The sequence below is a fragment of the Festucalex cinctus genome, chromosome 1 (genome assembly GCF_051991245.1).
Source record: "Festucalex cinctus isolate MCC-2025b chromosome 1, RoL_Fcin_1.0, whole genome shotgun sequence".
Classification (NCBI taxonomy): Eukaryota; Metazoa; Chordata; class Actinopteri; order Syngnathiformes; family Syngnathidae; genus Festucalex; species Festucalex cinctus.
Window position 1 is genome coordinate 26,831,786 of NC_135411.1, and position 22,391 is coordinate 26,854,176.

At 38.9% G+C, this 22,391-nt stretch overlaps 1 protein-coding gene across 1 annotated transcript in view; it reads left to right on the forward strand.

Moving 5' to 3' along the window:
• lmx1al (LIM homeobox transcription factor 1, alpha-like) overlaps nucleotides 1-22,391 on the forward strand; it is a 28,626-nt gene that overhangs the window by 2,353 nt on the left and 3,882 nt on the right. Inside the window, exons 3-7 of the mRNA XM_077526386.1 lie at nucleotides 510-702; nucleotides 20,869-21,101; nucleotides 21,268-21,431; nucleotides 21,957-22,034; nucleotides 22,100-22,220. Coding sequence (XP_077382512.1) covers nucleotides 510-702; nucleotides 20,869-21,101; nucleotides 21,268-21,431; nucleotides 21,957-22,034; nucleotides 22,100-22,220 — 789 coding nt within the window. The remainder of the gene's footprint in view (nucleotides 1-509; nucleotides 703-20,868; nucleotides 21,102-21,267; nucleotides 21,432-21,956; nucleotides 22,035-22,099; nucleotides 22,221-22,391) is intronic.

Sequence of the window (22,391 nt, forward strand, 5' to 3'; positions counted from 1 at the left end):
AATGTAAAACCGTGCAAGGGTCCTCGTTCTATTATTTACAATGTTACCGCAATTACGAGTTATCCGAAATGTTGATGATGGAACTTCCTGTATTTACGTATTCGTCACCGTCATAGCCTATAGGTACCGGGCTCCGTCGCAAACCGATGACCCAATTATATTTTGATGTATTTTTATTTTTTTAATGTGATTTAAAATGATAACAGACTGTTTGCATTTGATTGTTTCACCATCATACACAAATGTGTTTTTTTTTCCTGAGAATATATTGATTAAAATATTATCGATTGGCTGGGCTATTAGTTTTCAACGTTTCGTTATACATCATGATCGTATGTTGGAAGGAAATTTCGTCACATTGGGACTGATTCATTGCTTACCGTCAGCCTCAATATCCTATAGGCCTATAGGATTTTTGTGTTGGGATTTGAAATGTATTCATATAGGCTTGTAATGTGTAACTTTTCTTGGCTCCGGATGGGCCTTGGTCCCCTCCGGAACCCACGCAGGTCCGGAGTACTCCGGCGGAGGCGGCGAGGTGTGCGCGGGTTGCTCGTCTCCGATCGCCGACCGCTTCCTGCTGCGCGTCAACGAGCGCTCGTGGCACGAGTCGTGCGTCAAGTGCACGGTGTGCATGAGCGCGCTTACCGGAACCTGCTACTGCCGGGACCGACTGCTCTACTGCAAGCCCGACTATGAGAAGTAAGGATCACGTCACACGCGCAGGCATGCACGGAGAGTCATCACTTGGTTTACATTGTGGGGCAGCAGCGTGGGGGTTGGAGGGCAAGGAGAGGAAATCCACCCCTGGTGCTCCACTTAACTATCACAACAAATAAGACATCGAGAGTCATTTGACTGGAGTGTAATTAACCGTGGGTGCCTTCTTTATGGTTGTACAATGAATACAATAATATACAATGAATATAAAAAGTCAACACACCCCTGTGTTTTTTTTTTATTTATTAAAAAAAAAAAAATAAATAACCAGACACCAGGATAAATCATTTTAAACCCTTTTACACTGTAAATGTGACCAATAACCTATACAACACAAATTATATAAAAAATAAATTAATTAATTAAAAAAAAAAAAAAAACTTTTCCAGAGGGGAAGCTAAATAAACAACTGAGTTTTTTTGGGGGGGGTTTCAAACTGTTTTTATTGTTTTTTTGGAACATATTTAACAACTAACATCAATTTCCATTGTGTTACATAGGGGTTACAAATCACCTCTATACACAGCCAGACATAAAAATTTGCCCCTTAAGTCACTGCCAGTTCACTATATACACATTTGAGACATTCTTACAAATGGAAAATGGACCCAAGACAAAACCAAAAAGACATGTACACACACACACATACACACACACACCCACACAGATGTAATAATAATAGAGAGGGGGGAAAAAAAGATATAAACAACTGAGATAACGTGGTTGCATACAGTATGTGTACACCATCTAGGTGTCTTTAGAATGTGCCAATCACATTCAAACTCATGTTAAATGTGAGCCAGCAAACACCTGTCACTAATTAAACTGCCTCTAATTAACCTTGAATCAATTTCAGATGATCCAGTAGGCTTTTTTATTATTTTTATTTCATTTTTTATTTAACCATGCAGGAATATCTGATTGAGATCCACCGATCTCTTTTTCAAGGGAGTCCTGGCCAAGAGGTGCACCACAACACAACACGACACAACACAACACAACATAACACAACATTACATACAGTTAAAACAGTAAATTAAAAACAGCAGCATGTTACAATGACTTCATTTCCAGGTCCTTGAAATGGTATCAATCTGAGACAAAGTTACGAGATCTGGAAGGTGAATTGTCTTTTGTAAAAAATAAATAAATAATAATAATAATAATAATAATAACAAAAATCTAATCTGCTGATACTGAAAAGCCATCTTTCCTTTCGCTGTCCTGACAGTAGTAGACGTCCTAAGAGCAAAGAGCATTTAAGGTCCATCAGACCTTCACTGAAGATACAATTTCAAGTATGGAGGGAGTAACTCTATGATTCCCTTCTAAATAAATCTGTACCAGTTTGTCAGTGTCCAAAGCAGGCCATCTAGTTCACAGCGATGATTTTGTGGACCATAGTTTGTTATGAAGCGCAGAGCGGCATGAAAAACAGAGGCCAACATATGTCGAGCTTTGGCTGGGATATATTTGTTTTGCTTAACATGAACTTCGATTTGGACCTGTTCATAAATCCCTCCACCTTGTCTAAGGCCCAAGTTCCAGCTCAAGAAAACTACTCCGTATAGAAAAGCTGAACTTTATTTGAAGTTCATCAGAGGCCCTTAAGCATGAGTTCAAATGTGAACAATAAACACTCAACACAGCCACATCAACTTTAAGAGGGTGTGAAGACTTGTGCAACCACACTAGTGCAATTGTTTATTTTCATTTCCCCACTCAAAAAGATTTCATTTTCATAGTGGTTAGATTATAAGTCACAATAGTGGCAGGAAAATGCTTGAAATGTTTTTTTTTTTTTGTGGTCTCATTTTAATCTGACTGGCATTTGAATATGGGGTCTGTAGACTTTTTACATCCACTGTATATGTTTACAATAGTAATAACTCACATTAATTTAAAAACTGCAAAAAAATAGTATATTATTTAACACAATATTTGCTTATTAGTGTGGATTTTCAAGCAAGATGTGATTCTAAACAGTTCATTAAAATGGATAAAAATGTTTGACAAGTAGGAATTAACTTACAGTATATTAAAACTGTGGCATACATGATACCTGCATGTATGATCTGCTTCACACAGTAGAGTGTAAAATGAATTTCCCACATGAGGGACTGGAATCAGAAAAAAATGAAATCAAAATGTATATAATTGCATAGAATGGCAGACGTGGTATTCTACACATAAGTTTCACTAAGGTGTGGGCAAAGCCATATAGTAAAAACGTACATGAAAAATGCATTTTTAATTACTTTGCAGAATCATATAGGGCTTTACAGGGATGCTCTACAAACTGTGATGGAAGTCTTAATTAGAGTGTAAAAAAATATAAGTTGAATTGCAAGTGTATAATTAAGTCTGAATTCTCTATTCATTTATGTATGGGAACTTAGGTTAGGATTTTATGAAGTGACGACTGGTCTGTGCTGTCATGCTGTCTTTTTTTGTTGAGATGGCAGGGAGGAGATGTCATACATAAATAAATAGGTGTAATTGTCATTCCAGATGATCTGCATGCGGTGTTTCTCATTTCTTGGGGCTGCATTTTTGTTAGGTTATACAGTTGTGTGCGTGCGTGTGTCTATTCAGTGTAGCGCATCGCCTCTATCAATGTTTTGAAAAGTGTCAGACGGCATCCAGCAGCTCCCACTGTACCTGACATCTGGAGGAGCGAGTGAGGGCTCGATGAGGCGTAGCGAAAGAGGAACTGGCTGCTGATGAAAGTCCCATTGTATGACGCTTATCTGAAGGGGAATGAGTGGGGAATGGTGCAAGTGCGAGCTTATCAAAAATGATGCTTTTTCTTTTTTGTAATTCCAGGGAGTCAAAAAGCGTATTTGTTCCCTTCATGTAATGACTGTAGTCATAAACCGAGATTAATAGCCGGAGGCTCATTCAGGACATGGTTGATTAAGTCCTCCTGTATACATTCCATATGGATTGCTGCCTTGTTTTTTTTGTTGTTGTTTCTGTGCCAGACTTGGCACTCGATGCAGCCTGTGACCTTCAGTGGATCAGCAACAATGTCTGCTTGTTTTCCTTGCATGCACTCCCTCCGTCAGTGCCTTCCTTCTATGTGTGCCAAACAGTATTTGGAGCATACATTGGGAAAAGTCTTAGAATGCTTGTTTGTAGTTGTGTTTACACCTCGGAAGCACATCGAAGCATAGTTCACAAAATACAACACAAGATCCCCATTAAAAATATACCGCAATGTTTATTACCGTGGTTGTAGTTGACATTTGTTTAGTTACTTCCTGTTCAATTTCAACTATAGGACGTTTTTGTATGTCCTGTTATGATAGACAGACCATGGTAGGACTGGTGTTGGTGGCTATTTTTTTCCCTAATTTCCACAGGGTTATTATAGTTTTGGAATTTTTCATTTGAGTTAGTTTTCATTTCTTTTTGAGTTTTGTTTTTTAAATTTAATTTTAATTTGTTTTCAGGGTGGTTCGGTTAGTTTTTATTAGTTTTAGTTATTTAATAAATGCTTAGTTTTAGTTTCAGTATTAGTTTTAATTTTTTTTTAATATGCGTATTACTTGCGGGCGGCACGTCAGCTGAGTGATTAGCACATCCGCCTCCCAGTGCTGAGGACGCAGGTTCGAGTCCAGGCTCGGCCTTCCTGGGTGGAGTTTGCATGTTCTCCCCATGCCTGCGTTGGTCTTCTCCGGGTACTCCGGGTCTCCTCCCACATTCCAAAGACATGCATGGCAGGTTAATTGGGCGCTACGAATTGTCCCTAGGTGTGTGTATGCGTGTGAGTGTGGATGGTTGTTCGTCTCTGTGAGCCCTGCGATTGGCTGGCAGCCAGTCCAGGGTGTCCCCCGCCTACTGCCCAGAGCCAGCTGAGATAGGCTCCAGCACCCCTCGTGACCCTTGTGAGGACTAAGCGGTCACGAAAATAGATGGATGGATGGATGGATGTATTACTTGTGCGCAATATTTAAAAAAACACCATGGGAGAGACGTCATTTGAAGGTGCTTTTCTATTGGCTGCTGCGAGATGACGTCACTTCTATGTGACACACTTTCAAACATCCTTATTCCTGTTAATATTAGAATAAATGTACTTAAAATCACATTTAAAATCATCCCCAAAGGCTCGTGCATTAAATTAATTACCAAAGACCAAAACAAAGGACATTTTTGCTTTAATTAAAGTTTTAGTTAGTTTTGTAAACATAAGCTTTTGGGTTTTTTTTTAAAAGCATTTTTGTTTTTATTTTATTTTGTTAACAAATAAATGTTAACAAATGTCTTCTTTTTTTTAAAGTTTAGTTTAGTTTAGTTTTAGTCTTTTTCCTTAGTTTTAGTTAACTAAAATAACCTTGGGGTGTCATAATGGGGACCAATACAGAAATTTTCCCCTGGATAAAAACACATGCCAAAATTGGTGAGTTTTCACACTCGAAAAACAGTTGACCCAAATTGGGTCAAAAAGGGTTTGATCCAACATTTTGGGTCAAAAGAATAACACACAAAACAAGCCTTTTCGAACCAATTTAGGTTATTTTTGACCAAACTGTTTTTAGAGCGGGCGGCACGGTGGACGAGTGGTTAGCACGTCCACCTCCCAGTTCTGAGGACTCCGGTTCGAGTCCAGGCTCCGGCCTTCCTGGGTGGAGTTTGCATGTTCTCCCCGTGCCCGCGTGGGTCTTCTCCGGGTATTCCGGTCTCCTCCCACATTCCAAAAACATGCATGGCAGGTTAATTGGGCACTCCGAATTGTCCCTAGGTGTGCTTGTGAGTGTGGATGGTTGTTTGTCTCTGTGTGCCCTGCGATTGGCTGGCAACCAGTCCAGGGTGTCCCCTGATAGATAGATAGGCGCCAGCACCCCCTGCGACCCTTGTGAGGAATAAGCGGTCAAGAAAATGGATGGATGGATGGATGGATGTTTTTAGAGCGCAGGCATTAAAGGCTTACTTGACGCATTGAGCCATTTTCAACAGTAAAAAGTTCATATTTTGTGCTGTATTAAATTGACAACTTTGTTATTTTTCATGTACAATTAATACCTTTAAAAACACATTTTTTTTCCCCACATGCTGTCTATGGAAGATGACAGGAAATGATATGTAACAGGTAATAATAATAATAAACACGACTCATCTTTTTTCTGGGTTTGGTCAGTAAACTGAGCCACTGGTCGTTACCTGTTTCCTCAACACAGGTGATGTCATCTTCAGTCAACAGCAAAGGGCAAAATTAGCTTTTACATGTCTTAATTGTTCATGAAAAAGTTATCACATTAATTACAGACAAAATATCTTTACTGTTGAAAATGGCTCAATGAGTCAAGCATCCTTTTAATTGCTACTTCCAAAAAGGTGGCTTGTTCATCGGAAAAATAATAAACACGACTCAGAAAAACATCATCACTATTTTCCTTGTGAAAGCCCCATTTTTGATATTGCATCAGAATATTGTAACCACTGATTGTATTTTCCCATAGTTAACTTATTATGTAACTTTTTAACATTTTCAGAAAACAAAACAAAACAAAAAAAATCTATAAATTCAACAAACAAAAATTACCAGGATGATTGAGAAGCTTCTCAAACATTAAAAAAAAAAAAAAAAAAAGAAGAAGAAACAAACAAGCAAGCACGCACATTGCTTGTTTTTATTGATCTTGTAAGATCTTAAAGTTAAAAATGACTTAGGCAATTATGCTAATAGGCTGGCAATATACGGTATTTGCAGGTCCTGTGATATTACGATAACTAAAGCTCAATCAAAACGAGAATTTTCCATGTTCTATGGAATAACAGGAGGTGTTTATTCTTTTGTTTCTTCATTTATTATGGAAATGAGGGGATTTAAAAAGCACCATGTGTGATTTCATATGCCGTCCTGTTTGTGAGCAGATGTTTTGAATGAAGCTTTAACTCTAAAGCCTTCCTTCCACCTATATATAATACATATGGTATATTCCTAGCGGGCACACTCAGTGCATCAGTCTTACAGGCTAATCAGCTACAAACTTTTATATAGAACTCATTTATTTTGTCATTTATAAAGTTCATCAAACTTTTATGAAAGTAGAATGATGCTGGGGCTTTTCAGAGGACGGGGGCGGGCACAAGCCTCGGCTGAAAATCTTGGATGAAACGACAGTGGTGCCTTGAGGTATGAGGGGAATAGCACTCGATAATATTTTATTTTTAAAAAATTGAAGAATTTGCGCATCATGATTAGCTCCTTCTGACGTATACGACTTGGCCACCAAGAGGCAGTATAACGCAGTGATGTAGACATAAAGAAGAGTTTCAAAACTACTGTAAGTGACTCAGTATGCTTATGCTGACAAACTACATTTCACCTTTGCTGTGTTCCGTATAAAACTCTGATGAGACTATTTTGCAGTACGTCTAGTGTGATCCCTGCATCATAAGAAAAGTGCTGCTTAAGTAAATGGGCCTCTTGACAGTCGTTACCTTCCTCCAGTGTAGGTCAGCCGCACGGTTCCCTGCCAAGCTGCAAGGTTTTAGGTCAGCGTTTCCTGGTCAATGATGTTGAGCGCGCACAGAATGAGCCTGCAAGCCCTCATCGTAAGCTCCATAAAGGCAACCCGGGCCCTGTGGAAAAACAGGTCGCCAGGGGTGGATATTCACCAAAGCTCGGGTTTAATAGCTCACCCTGTGTGGGGTGGAGGCCGCTCAGGCGATGTCTTAGCCTTATAAACTCACACAGAGGGAGATCCCACCGGCAGAGTAATGCAATCTGCCTCTTCTGGCTGAACCAAAGTCTACCCGGGACTTCATTTTGTTTTGAGGTAGTAGCAGAGTCATGCTTTGAGTTAAGTGAAGCACACATATACTGAAAAGCAGGCTGAATTTGAACAGTTTCCTGCTTTTAATCCAAGAGTCAACAATGACCAGATTATCAAATGTTTCCAAAAGATTATCCTGAGTGATTATTATGTGGTGTGGGTTGCGTTAAGAGTGATGCCCCCCCCCCCCCTTTCTGATCAAAATGAGCAACTATCAAATCCTTGAAAGGTTATCCTGATTCGCCATCCTATGTGATGAGATATTCTAAAACAGATTTATTCCTCCACAGTCTGCTCGGCTATCAGTCGGGCCGATAATAGTAAATTATACATTTCTTCTTCAATATTTATGATGGCAACCCGATCAAAGCAGCAAGGAGAAGATTTTGTACCTTGAGGGACAGAAATGGACTTCAAGCTGTCTTCAGACATATTGATTGATTGATTGATTGATTATTAAATGTCTCTGCATAGGGCTGCTCGATTATGGAAAAAATAATAATCCCAATTATTTTGACAATAATTGAAATCACGATTGTTCAATCGATTATTTATTTTTTGGAACAAAACAAGAAATGTTTAAGCATTTGAAAATATTGAGACCAATTATAAAAAAAACAACAAAAAAAAACAAACAACTATAATTATGTAAGTTCATTTTGGACCAAATAGAATTCATAATAATAATAATAATAATAATAATAATAATAATAATAATAATAATAATAATTCATTACATTTGGAAGTGCCTTTCAAGACCATCAAGGACGCTGTACAACAGTTAAAAAATTAAATTTAAAATAAATATTTATGTATATTTATTTATTTATTTATTTGTGACTAAAAACTACTACTACTACTACTACTACTACTAATAATAATAATAATAATAATTATAATATAATCCATCCATCCATTTTCTTAACCGCTTACTCCTCACAAGGGTCGCAGGGGTGCTGGAACCTATCCCAGCTGTCTCCCAGCTGTCTTTGGGCAGTAGGTGCGGTACACCCTGAAATGGTTGCCAGCCAATTGCAGTAATAATAATAATAATAATAATAATAATAATATTATTATTATTATTATTATTATTATTATTGTTTATTTATTTATCTATATTGGCAAAAACTTGAAGTTGAAGTGCAGCATGTGCATTGTGCAGTAGGATGATTTTTTGGTGCAAAACAAGAAAATGTTTACGTAAAAACGTAAAAAAGCAAATAAAAATATTAAGACAAATAAATTTATTTATTTAATTATGCAAGCTCCTTTTGGATGAAACAAAATTAATTAAATCAGTTATTTTAAAATAAAAAAAAAAGGGCGCAAATGTATCAATTTAAACAACTCCAAAAGTGGTGTTAATAGTCTTTTGTTACGATTATGCTGATTTTGTAATTGTGGAGTGTAATAATTGAAATTGTAATTGAATTTTGATTAATTGCACAGCCCTATCTCTGAGCTATTATATCTGACCGATTATCCTGAGCTGCGGAGAGTGTCTTAGAAATAAAATAAGATAACCCATTATTGATCCCTGGAGAGGCTGTTTAGGTCTGACAGCACGACAGGGTAAAGTATTCATTGATGATTGATGAGTGATTTTTTTTTCCCTCCCTGATCTGCTTATTTGGGATCAACAATCGTAACAGTTCAACCTGTTCAATATTTACAATGGCAAATCCTCATGTGTGTGATCACGGAGTAGGGCGGATTGTAAGGTTATTATCCATCCATCCATCCATCCATTTTCTTGACCGCTTATTCCTCACAAGGGTCGCGGGGGCTGCTGGCGCCTATCTCAGCTGGCTCTGGGCAGTAGGCGGGGGACACCCTGGACTGGTTGCCAACCAATCGCAGGGCACACAGAGACGAACAACCATCCACACACACGCACACCTAGGGACAATTCGGAGCGCCCAATTAACCTGCCATGCATGTCTTTGGAATGTGGGAGGAGACCGGAGTACCCGGAGAAGACCCACGCGGGCACGGGGAGAACATGCAAACTCCACCCAGCAAGGTCCGAGTGTAAGGTTATTATAGTTAACAAAAACTAACAAAATAACTGAAACTCAATTTGTTTGCGTTATAAGTGTTATATATTGTTGTAGGTTTTGTTTTATTATTCTTCATCGTTATAACACCATCACATTGATGCGATTGGCATTCAGAGGGGGACAACGTTAGCGCTTTCAGTACCTTGAAGGTAGAAATTGAACAGGTGAATTTGTTTGTTTGGGTTCGATATGAGAAATATTCTATCCTCTATCTTCTCATGATGTAGTCGGATAAAAGCCACCACCATCTTGCCTCCATGTAGTCGCTACGTCTCTCCTTCTATCTGCCACCTCATTCGTCACTGTCTGCTTTGCAATCATATTTCTCCAACCCAAACCTCATTTCCTTTTCAGTGAGATTGATCGCAGCCATGACACCAAACAGTTTATCTCTTGTTTTCTCTTAATGTCGCCGCCCCCTTCTCCTTGTCCTCGTCTACTACTTGCATGCTTTGTGTTCCCTGCAGGGAGTACAATGGGACGTGGGGGGGAAAGGAGGGGTCTGATTGAGAACAACGCTAATTAGCAACAGCTCTTGTGTCTGTCACAATGACAGGCTTGACACGGACTGTGGGGAAATACTATTAACGCCGTGGCATGTCAACAAGCTCTCGTTACTGCCAGCTAAACTTGGGCTGACTCGTGAAGATCATTAAGGTGTCAATGTAAATGTACGACATGATTTTTCAGGGCAATAATGTGAATTTCTGTTGTCTGTGGACTAAATTACACATGCACAGTTATAGTTATGTCATGTCAGTGACTAGTGTCAGTAATTTGCAGCAGTTGTTGACCACCGTTAGATTTCTTGTTTGCTTAATTAATAGGCCTATTGAATTATCATTTCTCAGTCTTGTGAGTAGAGAAGACCTTGGAAAAGCTCAAAACTGTGGGAAAAAATGAGACCTTAAAGGCTAAAGTGGCACATATTAGATCTAAAACAGGACTGGACTCCATTGAAACTTAAATGGGATGAAACACTAAATGGCGGGCGGCACACCGGCAACCCAAGTGAGGTTTTAATTGCGATCTAAAAGGAAATCACGGATAGAATACAGTACTGTGCCATGATTGCAAATAGAATTACAATTATGACATTTAGTGATGCCATAGTATAGTCTAACTACCATTCTTTATTTACAGCAGTTCATCGGTCACCCAAATGGTGACCCAAGGACCACATAGCTCACTGAAGATGGGATATTGTGATTTCCTATAAGAATGTTGTCGAAGTGATCGTTTGAGTTTGTAGACGCCTGTAGACATTTCTAGAAATAAAGTGTTGCATATACATAGTTATCAGTTTCATACATTTTTAAATCATTGTTGGTAATTATATGACAAATCATGAGCATGATCAGCACCTTCACGTAATTATTAACACCAAATATAATTAATTAAAGTCAATTTGTTGTTTCACAAGTGTGTTCCATACTGGTAGCCCTTCATACTTTGTAGCACTCTGTTTCCAAACGGTTGGTGACTCCCGCTGAAGTTCATTTCCTGGTTTCTTTACAAGAACATAATGGTTACAAAAAAAAAAAGTTTTAAAAATATACATACTACTAAATAAAGTGCCAAGTATTTAGTTTGATCTATGTACCGTATTTTGTTTCTATTTGGTTAATAATAAAATAGCTTTTATAGGCTACAGTGGTAGATATGTTACAGCATCATCTCCCCTTAACCTAAATGCAACGAAACCCTCAATTACAAGTACAAACATTGTGCTCTCACGTGCATAGTAATATTTAGCTTTTGCTATAAATGTAAGTGCGCCTGCACCTCTAAACCTGCCTTTTGTGCGTCTCTTACCTCCAAAACCCTTAACGTGGCCTTCTGTATGATTAATCATTAAAAAAAAAATCAAATAACACAAAGTAAATGCTATCTATCCATCCATTGTCTGAACCACTTATCCTCACGAGGGTCGCTTTGAAATAAAATATCATTTTGAGCCCTGCTGAGAGGTAACGTCAAAATATGCTGGTTTTAACTTGTTGATGGCAGCAAGATGGAACAGTGGGTAAAATTACTTCTTTTTCTTGGAAAATGTTGGTCATTAAATTAATATTAGTATGATTTTTAACCACAGCTATACTGATAACTTAAGTGCTTTAACTCATTCGCATAGGTTGTTACTACCCCATGTTGGATCAAAATCTTGACAAAATGTGCTGGGTCAAATCATCAGCCCAATCTCGGTATAAATTGGCCAGCAATTGAAATTGCTCACGTGTTATGAACCCAGCGCTGGGTTAGCTATTTCACCCAACTTTTAACCCGGCAGTTTTAAGAATGCCTGCAGTAGATGATGGGTGAAGTTGTGTCTTGAATATGGCAGTGACATGGTGTGGTGATGTTTTTACAGTATTATGAAAGGACAACTGTTACTTGATGGAGGGAGTGTGATGGAGTGAGTGAAGAAGAGAAGGTGGATTTTTTTTTTTTTTTTTGGTGTCATGTGTGAGGTTGTGATATTGCCACCGATTTTGCATATTATGAGACCCCATCATCTTTCACCCCCCATGCCCCCCCCCACCCCCCCACACACACAACAGTTTCATAACAGACAGCTAATAAATGTTTCATGGCAGAACAAGCTGCTCGCCTCGCCTTTATTAAATCTGAGATAATAAAAGCAGAGAGGAAGAGGAGGAAGAGTGTGAGAGAGAATAGAGGAGGTGGGGGAACGGCGTCGACACTTTCCACCGAATCATTGCATCTCCTGTTTCTGGGGCAACGGGTCCCGCTGTCCCCCGTCACCGCCATCCCAGCACCCCCCACTCCTTTGCCCCGCTGCTTCCCGCTCCGCCTGAGACAGACAGGAAATGAGAAGCGGCCAGACAGGATATTGCGTTCTGGTGGCCTGGGGATTAACTGTTTTATCTAAACTAACACACACACGCACACGCGCGCACATGTGAGCGAGGTCCTCGCGCATTGCATTAATTTTTGGTAGCATCAGGTGAAAATCAAACATAATCCTGGGAGAAATGGCAATACGAGCTGTTTTTTAATCGCCGGCGCTTTGCACTGGAACGACACGCTTTTACTTCAATATGCTTGATGTAACTCTGTGCAACATTAAAACATTATGCACTGGTGCCTTGAAGTGACTTCATGACGGCAGTGAACTAAAATCACTCCACAATAAGGAACAGTTCAGCAGATGGTAACGAATTCTTCACTGTTTAATGCCACTCCCATTTGAAGTTTACTGTCAAACTAAACATAAAACAAAGACAACTACACGCTCTTGTATTTGAAATAATCTCATAGCTTTGCATTAGGAAAGTCCGCCAAGACTAACGCTAACAAAAACAATGCTAAACACCATAGACGGTAGCATCTATGTTCTAGTGATACATTTTAGGCAACATTTATTTGAACACAAATGGTGCATCAACACATGTTGAGTGACAATATAACAATACAAAAACAAGTGTACTGAGTCACTTACAGGAGTTATTCTCAAGAAACACTTCCTTATTTGTGGGCCTGACTGTATTATACCACCCCTCGGCAGCCAAGTCACGCAAACCAGAAGGCACTGTAATGAATTAATCATGATATTCAAACTGTTTAATTCTTTACATTCTCCATTGACTAATACAATACAAAATGTGTTTATGTTTTCCAAACTAAAAACATTACATTTTTTGTTATGTTTTTTTTAGGAGGGTGAAACAGATGAATGTAATTTACATTCATTCCAATGGGGAAAGATAATTTGACATACGAGTGTTTTGAGTTACAAGTGTGGTCATGAAGCAAATCGTCGGTCACATGGAATAACAGCGGACATAATTACATTTGTATTTCAAGGCACAATATGTGTGACCTTTACCCTATATTTATAACCCCCTTCATAGTTCTAGGAATCATATTTTGTCCCTTTAAAATTCATGCGGCACTTTTCACTGTACTGTAAAAAAATAAATAAATAAAAAAGTTCATTTCCATTTTTATTTTTTTTTTAATATTTTTTTGACAACCGGTTGTTTAATATACCATGCTGGGGAAAAAAGACTCATGGAGATAATAGGCCAATAAAACATTGGATATTATTTATTTTTGGTAGATTGACTATTTCCCATATTCTGCAAATAAATACTCGACATGACAATATTTTGGAATTAGGGAGTGATTGGTAGTTTATTGAATAAAATGAAAATGGTCATTTTATTCAAACAGAAAAACAGACAAACTCACAATTTTGCCATTGTCTTACATTTTTCCAGCTCTGCATATTATCAAGTTATTTTGTTAGCTAAACACATTAACATTGTAAATATAACACAATAAAACAATTACATAGAACCTTTGCAAAATAAAATATTCATTATTTAATCATTACTTAAAAAAAAAATACATTATTTAACCATGTAAAAATGTCTGAGAACTAGTTCTCATTTACAAACATGACCTGGATAAAATCACATTAATTAATGATATCGAAAAGGTAATGAAAGCAATATAATTTAAGAAAAAAAATATTCAAAATCAATACAAAGGCACAATGAAATTACACACAAAAAAAATATATATAAATGTTTTGTAATGCTCTCCAATACTTCTAGGGTGGAATTAGTGTTATATATAAAAAGATGGCTTGAGAGATGTAGTTTACAGTATCAGGGCAATAAAGATTGGATATGTTTATTTTTTTAACTCATTTCGGAAACTTTCATTCAGGCAAGAGGACTGTTTACCATGCTAGTTTATCAGCGCACGCCACGGTGCCCAAACAACAGCATCTGGCCTTGTTTTATGGATGTTTGGGCCCGGGCACCTTATCTGCTTTTCCACAAACTGAGCATTGGTGCTTATGTGACTATATGTATATACTGTGTGTGTGCGGGTGCGCGTGTTACTGTACTCCATGTAATCATATACATGCTTCTGTGCGTGCGTGTGCGTGCGTGTGTGTGAGTGAGAGGTGGCAGGGGTAGCAAGTATCGTGGGGAATGCTGGGAGATTTTAATAACACAGAAGCAGTGCAGGGAGATTTAATAAACGGAGATGATGTGATTACTGAACCTTGGCTCTGAGCCATTTTGCTTCACAGCGCAATATCCGCCCAATGTGCGCTCACACACACAGAAACGCGCACGCACACACGCAGGCACACACACATAAGGAAATGGATACCAAAGTGACTTAAAAGTACAACAGTTGCATATCGTTTGTCATTTTCTCTGTCTTCTCAAATGATGGTAAATTCTATAGGTAGCCGTACTATAAGCATACGTCTTGAAATATGTATCATAATTCTGAAAGATGACTCCGAGACATATACATATTTATGACATTATTGCATGGTTGCAGGCGAGACATTGTTGCACTCAAGACACGTCTTTTGATTGTGTTATTGTGATTGTATTGTGTGAAATACAGCCAGACGCTTTGGTGCCCATGTTCCAGGCAATACGAAAGCCCTCTTGGAATTGTGCTTTTTTTTTTTTTTTTTTTTTTTTTTTTTGGGTGACAAATGAATCACCTTTTTGGCGTGCTCAATGTTTTTCTTGTTTGTTTGTTTTGTTTTGTTTGCACATCTATAGTGGTGAAAATGGACACACCAACACCACTATCGATAGCCTACATAATTGGACATGTTAAACGTTAGCCAAAACAAGCCTGTCATACAACATGCTATACTATTCTGTACCCCTTGAGCGTGTTATGGAAAGTTTGGCAGATAAAAACAGTCAACGAGTACTTTCGGCAGGCAGTTATTGAACACACCGGCTGTAGTTTACCTAAAAACTAAACTCAATTACAGTACTCACATTATACATTAAACAAACATATTTATCTAAACTTTGCTCCCACTGACTTAATGTTAGCATGTATCCTAGAAAGGTGGGTGTCATGAAATTATCAAGCTTTTTTGCCTATGCTGTCTAATGTAAGTGGGGCATGTCGTCAAAGTTAGACACATATTCCGAGGATTTGCCATGAAAAAAGGGTTACAAGGACCTGTTTACCACATTTTTAAAAGAAATTTTACGTATAATTAATCATGGCCTCTGAACCCCTCTGCATGATCAGGGAGCCCACAGCTTTTTTGAAGCACTCGTAACGTCGACTGTTCTCCTCCGTCTTTCATGTTCACCTTGTTTGACACGCTGCTTGTACAACACGCTCACTATCACAGGCACAACTAAACAAAGGAAGGTCATTGAAGTGCTTTTCTCATGTGTTACTACATTATTTTTTTTTATCATTTCTGCGTTATTAACCCTTGCTTCTTTCATTTAACACCTTGTAGATACTTAAAAAAAACACAGAAGTATCAATCATACATCCATTTTTTCTTCATTTTCTGTTCATGATCACAAGTAGGGGTGTGAATTGCCTCGTACCTGACGATTCGATCCGCATCACGATAAATAGGGCACGATTCGATTCGATACCGATTAATCCCGATATGAATTTACAAGTCGATTGTTGCGATTTTTTTTTTTACTCAAATTTAGAAAATACCATTCAATAAGCTTATACATGTACACTGTAAGATTTGTATGAAAATTTATTATATATTGATCTGAAACTTCAGTTTTATAACTGTGATCCACTGTATTTAACAAACAGGTTGTAACATTTTTCATGCTAGAACAGCATTGAAATAAAATATTAAGGCTTAATGTTCCATTAATATAACATTCTTCCATGCTTAAGGTGTGAAATTTAGACATTTTGTTGAATATTTTTCCATCAAAAATGGATGTTAAAAAATCGATTCGGCTGCCTATTGAATCGATTCGAGAATTGTGTGCTGTTGCTGTAGTATCGCTATATATTGCTGAATCGATTTTTTTTAACACCCCTAATCACAAGTGAGTGGGATAATCGATGTGAACTTCTCCTAATGATTACCCAACTGAAGTCTGTTGAGGTGCAATGAGGTCTCTTTCGAAGTATTTTGCGACTTCTTCCCAGTCAAATCGTCAACTGTATGAGCTCAGTGGCGTTGGACAGTTTTTTGTGCGCTGTCCTGCTAAATTCCCACGAGAACAGTGCAGTACATTCAGGTATGCTGTTTAAAATCCCACGATGGCCCCGCATGCGGTTGCTCTTTAGCCACTAGTTGCACCCCTGTCAGGGCCAGTGTGAATGATACTTCTATTAGGGGGGGATTAGACTGATCTACTTACAGACCCCCCTCTGTGGCAGTTGCCCTGAGTTTCCTCCGTTTGCCGCGCTGAGTAAATTCCCACCACGCTGCGTGCGCCCCTATTTAGGGAATGTGAGGACTTAACACGGTCAGTCTCATGTCGAGCGATCATCGTCATTTTGGAGCGTTTTGTTCCCCCGGTCAAAGGAAGTGTCACATGTGTTATTAAAGACTTATCACCAGAGAGCAGTCGTGCGAAGTAACAAAGCACAAACACTTGGTTACTCATTTTTCTAACTACTTTTAGCTTTTACTGGACATTTTTATTGTATTTGGACAATCATTTTTATTGACCAAGTATGACACACACAAAAAGTACTCTCCTGTAATTGGCGCTTCACTAGTACCACAGGAATAAAAGACACTATTTCACAAACATACATTTAGGATGTAAACACTAATGTTCAAAAGTGTCATTAAACATTAGGTGCAAGATGGTTTCAAACTGCCCACATTATATTCTGTTTCTGTTTCTTTATTGTTAAGCCTGGCGTACACAAAGGCCACTACGACTGGCCGAGAAAATGATTTGTTCCATCCCACAAAGGCACACAATGGCGCAAAGGCCCATTACGCCCAGTCCGACTGGCGAAAAGTCTACGAAAAATACCAAAAGAAAGAAAACTCCACCCATGCGTACAGTTAGACTGCGCTTTGGACTTCACCTGCACTGGGAACGAAAATAGAGCCCGAAATGTTATTGGTTTGAAGTTGAATTATTTGAGAATATTCAATCAATTTAAAATCAAAAAGATGTGATCAACATACCTGTTGAGCAGAAATATTGATGATTCTGTGTCGCTTCCGAATGTTCTCAGCTTCCTGTGGACTCTCCACATACAGGACTGTCTCAGAAAATTTGAATATTGTGGTAAAGTCCATTATTTTCTGTAATGCAATTAAATAAGCAAAATGCCATAAATTCTGGATTCATTACTAATCAACTGAAATATTGGCAAAGCTCCTGAAGTCCACTGTACGTGAGCCTGAGAATGCATGAGAATGATTGACATCTTGTCAGTCGTGCAGTTTTCCTCTGGATTGGCTGTTTTTCCTTGGGCGTGGTGGCTTCTTAAAAATCAAATAAGAGGTACAAAATGTGGACAGAGATGGCTGATTTACTCCCCACACCCTTCCACAGACCACTTTACTGATGTACTACTGTCAGGTCACACTGACAGCTTCAACAAAAAGCACAAAAAGTGATTTTTCTTTTGATTTAAATTGTAAACTCCCCTTTTTAGGAACAAGATGTGAGTACTTTGGCCACCTTTGCTATTTGCCATTGATTTGAAAACACAGTCATTTGGGGGAATTTGGAGATGCTTTTTGGCAGATGGAATGGAAGAGATTAGCCATGGCAGCTGCGTTTGGGACGGAACGACAGATTAGGAGCTCTAATGTGCAGACCTGGCTCCAGATTTGTGCAGCAACACCTTCCCTGCACTCAGTCAGGGAGCAACAACACTTTTGTCTGTGCATTCCTCCCCCTTGCACACCCTCGTGCCAGTACTCCCTTCCGCCTTATCCCGGTTTGTATCTAGTTCCTGTTTTTTGGCTCAAACTAGCTCTACGCCCACTGTTATCCTGCTAAAACCAAAAATCCTTGATTCCTGGTTGCAGGAGTGACAGCGTGATGGCGGCCCACATCAGAATAAGTATTGATACTCGAGTGTGTTTGTGTGTGGCTCAGTGTGCATAAGTGAGTAGCGAGAGATTAACCCCATGCTTTCCTCAATCCCTGGTTATGAGTTTACAGCGTCTGTCTGGCCATCGCCCTGTTTAAACAACAATCTAATTAATCCCGTCTTTATTAGTTTCAGTGAACTGGGGGGAGGTGGGCTTGGAGGGCAAACTGGGAATGCTGGCAGAAAATACCAAGGTGGGGGGGTTGAGGGGATGGAGGGAGGGCGAGGTTGCAGGAAAGCAAGAGCGAAAGCAGGGATTTGAGAGGAATTTAATGGCAGGGAATTAGGTGCTGGTGAATGGGAATGAGTGTGTGAAGCGATGGCGAGGCTGGAAATGAAGGGATGAGGAGAGGTGGAGGGATAAAATCAGAACAATCAGGAAAAATTAGGCTCTCTTACAATATATATATATATATATATATATATATATATATATATATATATATATATATATATATATATATATATATATATATATATATATATATATATATATATATATATATATATGCACACACACACACACACACACCCACACACACACACACATATATATATATATACACTATAATAATGAATTATTGTGCGAGCACAATGTTAGTAGTGGCAAACATGTCCACCTCACAGTTCTGAAGTTCAGTGTTTGAATCTCGGCTAATTTTACAAATTATCTAATTTGTCTATTGGTGTGTTTGAATGTGAGTGAGAATGGTTGTTTGCCTACATGTGGTCAGAGATTGGAAGGTAACTAGTCTAGGTTAGTTTGCTAGTAGCTAGCTAGTCTGGTGGCAGTTCTCAAAAAGTTCCACTGGTGGTACTCGGGCTCATTCTAGCGGTACGCAAAAGAATCACAGCCCTAGGTCAGTTCAGTTGTATTTAATTTTAGTGTAGTGTCAAATTTGTAATGTTCAAACTGTCCATAATGTTGCAGAAGATGGCAATAATATTATTTCCGTGAAGATTTAAACCTACTAATATATATATATATATATATATATATATATATATATATATATATATATATATATATATATATATATATATATATATATATATATATATATATATATATATATATATATATATATACATTAATTAATGTTGGTCAATCATGATGTGGAAGTGCTCTGTTTTTTTAGGAGGTACAGTACTTGGTGTAAATTGCTGGGATTTTCTTGTAATGTTGTTGAAGTGATCATTTCAAAATGTAAACACTTCCTAATTAATGGGATACTTGACTCATTGAGCCATTTTCAGCAGTAAAAAGTTACAAAATTTTGTCCAGAGCGAATTTGGTGTCGCCCTGCGATTGGCTGGCAACCAGTTCAGGGTGTACCCCGCCTACTGCCCAAAGCCAGATGAGATAGGCTCCAGCACACCCCACGACCCTTTCCCACTTGCTGAAGATGACATCTCATCAGTAACCAGGTAACGACCAATCACGGTTCACCCGTTTTCTGGGTTTGGTCTGCAAACAAAGCCATGATTGGTCGTTACCTGTTTCCTCAGCACAGGTGATGTCCTCTTCAGTCGACAGCAAAGTGGCAAATTTAGTTTTTAAATGTATTAATTGTTCATGAAAAATAATGAAGTTATCACATTAATTATAGACAAAATATTATCTTCTTACTGTTGAAAATGGCTCAATGAGTCAAGTATCCCTTTAATTGAATAATAAAAGTGTTGCATATTGCTAGAACTCATTAACATGATCACTGTGTTCACATAAATGAACATAATCAATTATTAATAACAAAAAAAATAATGTGATTAAATGTAATTTTAGAAAATTTGTATCATATTGGTAGCCCTTTGCAATCATCAGATGGCTCAGCTAATGAGGAAAAACGCCATATAATATGGACAAATTAAGTAAAAAATGTAAAAATAATAATAAAATAAATCCATAACTAAAGTGAAATAAATTGGTCACCTTATCTATATCCTCACCAAATTATGAATGTGGTTCTTGCTTAAATGAGCTTTTCCCAAATTTGCACCACAGAAAATTGGTGGATATGTGTAAGCAGAGTAAATCATTCTGCTGATTTTACCATAAATTCCAGCGACAGCGTTCAATTCCAGGCTCACTACTGCCATCTACCATCTAAATGGTGTAAATAAAGCCCTACAAGTGAAACAGATTCTCATTCAACAGTACAGTAATTCCTTGTATAGCAGATGTTCACCTTGCTGCTCTGTGAATTGGGTAATGTTTATACGGCCTTTAATTAAGAGACGACGCTAATCTCAGGAATCATTGAATGTGTTGATAAATGTGTTGGGGGGCTCCTTGTCTATGCCTCCATCTTTAATTACCTCACCTCCTTTCAGCTCATTGACCCTCATGAGAGCATCATGAGGCTTTACATACTTTATGTAGGCATCTCTCATGTGTTCATGCAACCCCTCTGTGTCTTTGTGTGTGTTTGCAGGCTGTTTGTGAGGAAGTGCAGCGCCTGCCTGCAGGTTATTGGCCGCTCGGAGCTGATCATGCGCGTGCTGGGCCAGGTGTACCACCTGGGCTGCTTCAGCTGCTGCGAGTGCGAACGCCGGCTGCAGCGGGGCGATGAGTTCGTGCTGAAGGAAGGCCAGCTGCTGTGTCGCATGGACTACGAGAAGGAGAGGGAGATGCTCGCCGCCATCAGTCCCACACCCACGGAATCGGGTACGGAATTTAGCAGGATTCCAAAGCAAACTGGCTAAGCAATCGTTTGCACCTGTACTATAACTGTCATGGCCACGTGTCCTAATACTTTTGTCTGTATACGATAGTCGTGATGCCTTTTGTCACACACATGCTGTTTTTGACTGTTTTCATAATCGTTGCTCAGTGAAAAGTGAGGATGAAGATGGCGGCGGGGGTTCAGGTGGGTGCAAAGGCGGTGATGAAAGCAAGGAGCACAAGCGCTCCAAACGGCCGCGCACCATCTTGACCACGCAGCAGCGGCGTGCTTTCAAAGCATCCTTCGAGGTGTCGGCAAAGCCTTGCCGCAAGGTGAGAGGACACACTGAACATTTTCACTACAGTGGTACCTCGACTTACAAGTGACCCGAGAAGATATGAGCTATTGCTGGCCGATTTTATTTGATTTTTTTCTTGAGTTAAAAGCAACAAAAAAAATAAATGTTATGAGCGCTAGATGGTGGCAGCTAAATTCACGGCAAGCTTTTATTTGCGTTGACAGTTAAAGCTTACTTAAAACCCTTGTGTCCTTTTTGACCAACTCTGGGCTATTTTGCATATTACTCTTTATATTTTCATTGGTAAAGAATATCAAAAAATGATGCACTGTACATCTGATGTATTATAGTGCATTTCCCATAATTACCCAATTTATCCCTTCACTGGGGCATCAACTAAATATGGGGGGAAAAAATTGACTTGAGGGTCATAAAAGCCATAATACACCAGATTGAGCTAGAAAGCTAATTAGCATTTTTGGTTGAACTGGCTTATGTGCTAGTTTTGTTTTCTTTTTTCTTTCCCCACTGAGTATAACAAACCAAATCTAACCTCCAGGTGAGAGAGACGCTGGCTGCTGAGACGGGCCTCACAGTGCGCGTTGTACAAGTGTGGTTTCAAAATCAGAGGGCCAAGGTAACACTTTTAGTCTGCAAAATAACATGCAAAACAAAGATTTATCTTGAGTGTTTTTGTGTCAGATGAAGAAGATTGCCCGGAGACAGCAGCAGCAGCAACAGCAGCAGCAGGAACAGGAACAGATGGGAGGGGCCAGGAGGGGAGCGAGTCGAGGGGGACGCCAAAGCAATGATGACAGCGAGGGTAAGGATTGAGCAAAAGGTTTGGGACACATCTTGGACAATTTTATTCTTTGCTTCCAACACGTTGGGGAAAGCCAAACGAGTTCGACTTTAGTTCCACGTTAGGTTTGACTACACTAAAACAAGATGAGTTGTTTTCCTAACACTATCACTGGCTGGCTGTGGATTGAGC